Raw genomic sequence first — 6,015 nt, forward strand, 5'->3', positions numbered from 1 at the left:
CTATATGCTTTTTCTATTTCTTCTACCATTTTCAGGAAAGATCGCAAAATGGCACTCATTCAGTTGGGATCTGTGGAAGAAGCAATCCAGGCTCTCATTGAACTTCATAACCATGACCTTGGAGAAAATCACCACCTCAGAGTTTCCTTCTCAAAATCTACAATCTAACTTTTCTGTGAATTTTTCTCCTAAGACTGGACCATCATTTTAGTAAAACCCTTCAGACATAGACTGAAGCAGCTCAAGACCAATTCTGCCTCTTTCACAAAAATAACTCTTCCTGAGTTTGATATTCAAGTATATTCAAAAAATCATGGGATGTTCTCTTTTCCCTTAAACCCTCTGCCAATACGTCACCAGAGGCATGTTTTTCCTTTGTCCCATAGTTTCTAAAATGAAAATAATCTTCAGGAAAAAAGAATCAGGAAAAAATTTTTTTTCAATAATTTAATTCCCTATATTAAATTGGATTTCAAGAGGATGGTCTTTCTTTTCGTTTGGGTCCAGATCAGCCTTATACAACATTTCTAAACTCCTTTGTACTTTGAAAAATTTAAACATACAGACTTTTAAAATTACTTGACATAAGTAATTTAAATTACCTACAACCAAGATTTTAACTGTATGATTCAGAAGTTTGACTCCTCTAGAAAACTGTGTTCCCTTACAAGTTACATCAGTTATTTGGCATATACTGATATTTACTATACATAAACAAATTGGGTTGTATTGGAAGCAAATTTATAAATCTGCGTGTTTTCTTTCACTTTTTTTTTCCCACTGTAAGACACTCCTTTGCATATCTTTAACTTTTTAAGACTATTTGGAGAATGAAGTGTCTCAACTGTCTCCAGGGAAATTAAGTGGAATCCAACCAGGATCTATTAAGATGTCAGAATAATTAATAATTTTATTAGGAAAAAACATGTTTTAAATTTCAAAATGACACTTGCCGAATAATATAATATGATCTTGGAAAATTTAAAAAGAAAAATAATCCTACTTATAAACTACTTTTTTATAGTTGTTTTCAGAAAAAAGTTTACAGTCTTAAGGAAAATATTCAGGTCTATCATATGGTTTGACAGATTTTTTAAAAGTTATTTTTGGTAAAGTCTTCTTTTAGAAAAAAATCAATCTCAAGGGTTTTTTGTACCACTATAATCTCTAATACTTATTCAGAATTACTGTGTATTTACTTAATTTCCTATTATGTGCCTTATTATGTGCTTATGATATAATAGGTTAGACTTTTATCTAAGTATCTTCAAAGCTATATCGTGGGCTTGGTGAGCATTTGTTTTTTCTTTCCCTGTTTTGGTAAGGATTTTAAAGTTTTTTTCATTGCAATTTTAAGTGATTTTCAATAACTACTAGTTTCTATTCAAATTTTTTGGTGCTTTGGTGTAGAGATGGGGTGAGGAAGGGTTAAACGGTTTGGGGAATAACTCAGTGCACACCTGTAGGCCTCTTCATATTGTGACCAATAGTGGTCATTGCCAGTTATAGCATACCAATTTGGGGCTATAACATGCAGTCTCAGTTCTGGATCTTGTCTGATCTTTATCACCCATTAGAATTTGTCTCAGGATTACTTGGTTTTTGTCATATACTCGTGAGAACTTGCTTTTCTTTGTTAATGTAACTTCATTACTGAGTGCCCACATATATGGAGTATGAGAAGGTGGATTCTTTCTCATACTCTGTCCCTCTTTTTAGTTGAATGTGAGAGTACATTTTAATGTTGCTTCAGTGATTGTATAATGTAAAATTGTTTCTTTTTAGTTAGATACTTTGCTTTTGTTAATTCCTTCAGTGCTTGATCGGATTTTTTTAAAGCAGAATTTGTTAAAAGGGTCATTTTTGTCCACCCCTTTTACACTTTTCAGATTCTCAGAGTGGTTCATCTCACCTTTTAAAAGAATATCTCAATTTCTTTGCTATATTCCAGCCATTAATTTGAACACAGGAAGAAATTTTATAAAAACTTAGAGACTACAAAAGATAATTGTTAAAAAGCAGAATTCACTCAACGCTGAGCAACAATTAGTTGTTAGAATACAAAGGAGGACACTATATTGAGATCTTTCAAAAGGATCAATTTTACTATTGGCTGATAGGTATAATCATTTATCTAATTTTTATTTTTTTCACTTATGGAATATATTTTTACCAAAACACTGAGTAAGAGGGAAGGGGAAAAAACGATTTCTTTAAGAAATCTCCCCAAATTGCTTCATTTTTTTTCCTTCCATACAGGCACTATTATAATTTTCAGTGGCATGTTAAATTGGTTTTTTTTTAGTTAGGAATTACTGTGTAGTTTTAGTTCATGATTCCTATAACAGTCAGTGTAAGTGTAGCAGAAGTGTAGCAGAAGGGAGATCACAATGGTATTGAATGTAATTTTGAAGTAGGGAATGGCCTTCATATTTGAGAGAGAACATTGGAATCCTTTTCAGGGATTTGCGCGCGCGCGCGTGTGTGTGTGTATAGATAAGTGTATATACATACATACACTTTTCTAGTGTTGTACATACATATGCACATTACATACATCTTAATTTATTGACAAAGAACATTAATCAAATTAAGATTTGGAAAAGGTGAGATATTCTTGTTTAAAATAGTGTGTTTGCAACCATCAATTTGTGTCTAAAATTAGCTGTAGCACATGGATGTTGTCCATATTGGGCTATTTGCTCTTTGAATTATAGAGGTCTACAGTATTTGTGTTGGTATAGTTTCTGTAAAAAGATTTTAAAATATCAGGGCAGTGGAAAAACTAGATCTTTGTATTTTTTGCTTTGGCATGCATGTAGTTGATATCTTCTGAGCAATGTTTATTTTTGCTGTTGAGCTGTTATAGTATCCTATTTTTAAGTTTATTTACTTAATTTTAAGGAGTATTGTCTTATTTTTGGAGGTGTCTGACTTTAACACAAAGTATGTATATTCAGGACTTTATTAAAAAATAGCAGTACACGTTTAACAGTAGCAATTTATGCCAAAAAGTTCTACTTTGAGATTTAAATAACTTGCATAGCAGTAAATTGTTTTTCCTGTGAGATACAAATAGAAAAATAACCTTAATAATTTGATAACTTACAGGAGAGTATCAGAATTACCCAATAGCTTCTGCAGAATGCCATAAATTCGTTATTTAAGGCTAAATATTGTTATGTTAATTTGTAGTAATGTTTCTGATTTTGTTGAAAGTTGCAAATCTCACAGTTTTTAGAGACAAATTCCTTATGGAAGCAATGCCTTTTTTTGGCTCCACCTAGGATGGTGATTATAGGTTCTGCTTCAGTTGATTAAAAGTAACTCTCATGAATGTCTCTGATCAGTTTTATATAAACTTTTGAAAGCTTCCATGTCATTAGGCAGCAAAGGTTATATATACATTTATATTAACATGTAATTCCTCTTCGGTTTCCACTAAGTATTTTTGGACAAAAGATGACAAGCTCAAAAGTATGTGTTCCCCCCCCACCCAGTGAGTCACTTAAAAGCCCTGTTTGCCAAACTATCAGCCTATCTCTTAGAAAACCTAGTGTGTACTGCTATTTTTAAAACCAAAAAGACAGCATGACTATGCGTAAAAGCATTTTTCTTAACTTTTCCTTTGTCTTGATCTGTTGTTAACAAGAATAAAACTGCCAGACTTAAAATATTCTACTGTTGTGCTAAAAGAAATACAATTTAGATTGCACAGAACTTTTTCTTTAAAGAAAATATAACTCAGCTGTCTTTTAAGAGCTGTATTATTGTCTACAAGACTATTTGCAGTCTTTTTTCAGAGCAAATTTTAACAGCTAATTGTGAATGATTTAAAAAATAGAAAATTACTAAAATATTAGTTTTGGGGGTTTTATAGAGGGAGAAAAACAAAACAGGACCAAAGGTTATGTGCCTTCTTCAGTAGTCTTAATTGATCTTTTCTTCCTATTTGAGACTAAGGTAGTATCAGTATTCTGGTTTTCAGGAAATACATACTATAGTTTTAAAAGAATGTTGTCCCACACACCATCCGTTCAAGCAAACAGTTGTAACTGTAGAATGAAGTCTCAGTTACACTTTTTGCCTTCATCACATAATATTCATTATATAGCATTGTGCAGGTCCAAGAACAGAGCTGCTCGTAATGTTTGTGGTAGTCGTCTTAGTTTCTGTAACCTGAGGCATATGTTCCAGAGAACAGGGATATTTTTCTGGTCCAGTGACCTTGGTGATAGTAGTCATGATTGAAAGCTGCTCATGGCAAGCTTAAATCAGCACTGTAAACAGATTTTTGTTGTTGTTGTTACATTGTTTTTAGTTCTTGAATCTATGTAGTAGTTGTAATAACAAATATTTAAATAGCTATTTTTGATGTCGTTAAAAAAAATCATACTCTAGCCTTTTTTCCCCCTTACCATTGTTACCCAGATCTTTAAAAAATTCATCCCACATCCAAAAAGTACTAATTATAAAGACTGCTGACCAAGCAAAGTTTTGCATCAAAATGTCACCTCATTGCTCTGACCAAAGACTGACTGTTCTGGTTTTGACTCCTTTCTGTTAAGCATTTCTTTTCCCAAGCTCCTTTCTGAAAGAAGATCCAGTGCAAAGCGGCCTTTACTTTCTATTTCCTATCGGCGAATAGACTACTTAGAGAAAATGGGAGTTTAAATGTGAACAGAATGGATTAGGACAACATGGGTTTTATGGGCATTTTCAGTACTGTATTTAAGAAAAAAAAAAATAGCACAGCTAGGAGCCTCTGACATTGTCTCGTGTTTTATGTGGTCTGTTCATAAAATTCCCTTTTTCAGTTTATAAGAATGTTCATCTAACAGAAGAAAATGCTGTAAATATTTGTAACAACATTTTTTAAAACCAGGCCGAAAAAGAAAAAAAAACGGTTTTTGGGAACAAGTTAACATATAAAGTGGTTTTATATAAAACATCAGTTGTCTTGTATATTTTGATAAGCAGCAGTACCAGCTTTCATTTGTAACACAGTTTGTGGCATTGGAAGAAAAGGATTCTGTGATTACTGAAGTGAATTATGTTATAAATGCGAAGAGAAGATAAAATATTAAAAAACATATTTTCTAAGTGCGTAGTGCATGGTTAATTCAAGCTTCTGTACACTACAATATATTCCATTTTTGTTCAGTTTGTATATTTGCTGACTGTTACTTGATATCTCTAATCTCTTTCCTAACAAGTATAGCATTGTAGCATGCCTTTTAATAAATGTCATGACATCTGTACTCTCTTAAAAATATTTCTGTGTTCTTGTCTGTACTTTGGGTTTCCCCTGTCTTACCTGTAATTCTAATGATGTCATATTTTCTTTGTCATAGCCATCCATCTAAACTTGTTATAGTGAGAGCATAGCAAGCACATATTCATACCACTTTAAAAACTGAAAAACCTTAAGTCTACTAATCACCTCTCTTTTACTTAAGGAACAGTTCTCATTTTGAGAAACAGAATGCTTTTCTAACCGTCCTACAAATAGCTGCTTCAGTGGCACGCCCCCTTTGTACAAGTACATGTTGGCACATTTGCATGAGTGATGTCTTTCGCTCTCTTTCTGTGCATCTCTCTCTCTCTCTCTCTCTCTCTCTCTCTCTCTCTCTCCCTCTCCCTCTCCCTCTCCCTCTCCCTCTCCCTCTCCCTCTCTCTCTCTCTCTCTCTCTCTCTCTCTCTCTCTCTCACACACACACACACACACACACACACACACACACACACATACATACATATATGTGCAGTGCCAAAGAAGAGTTGGAACATTTTTCCAGTTCGGTTTTTGACTTCCCTAGGGGATGAGTATACATAAATTTTGAGACATTTCGAGGTGTGATCTCAAACCAAGTTTGTGTTTTTTTTGATTGAAGGGTAACACAGTTACCAGCTGCCTATATATTGCTTTTCCATAGGCAAATGTTTTTTTTCTAGGTTCTTTAAAGCGTTATTGGATTGTAGGAGTCTAAGCAGTCATTTATTTTAATCTTTTAT

The 6,015-nt window shown here is 33.2% G+C and overlaps 1 protein-coding gene across 5 annotated transcripts in view; it reads left to right on the plus strand.

The window, feature by feature from the left end:
* The window catches only part of PTBP3 (polypyrimidine tract binding protein 3), a 102,800-nt gene extending 97,525 nt beyond the window's left edge, over positions 1-5,275 (plus strand). For all 5 annotated transcript variants that reach the window (XM_032635950.1, XM_032635952.1, XM_032635951.1 and 2 more), the window contains one exon: positions 36-5,275. In XM_032635950.1, the coding sequence (XP_032491841.1) occupies positions 36-168 (133 nt within the window). In that variant the 3' untranslated portion in view covers positions 169-5,275. The remainder of the gene's footprint in view (positions 1-35) is intronic.
* The last annotated feature ends 740 nt before the right edge of the window (positions 5,276-6,015 follow it).

Source organism: Phocoena sinus, chromosome 6 (assembly GCF_008692025.1).
Source record: "Phocoena sinus isolate mPhoSin1 chromosome 6, mPhoSin1.pri, whole genome shotgun sequence".
Classification (NCBI taxonomy): domain Eukaryota; kingdom Metazoa; phylum Chordata; class Mammalia; order Artiodactyla; family Phocoenidae; genus Phocoena; species Phocoena sinus.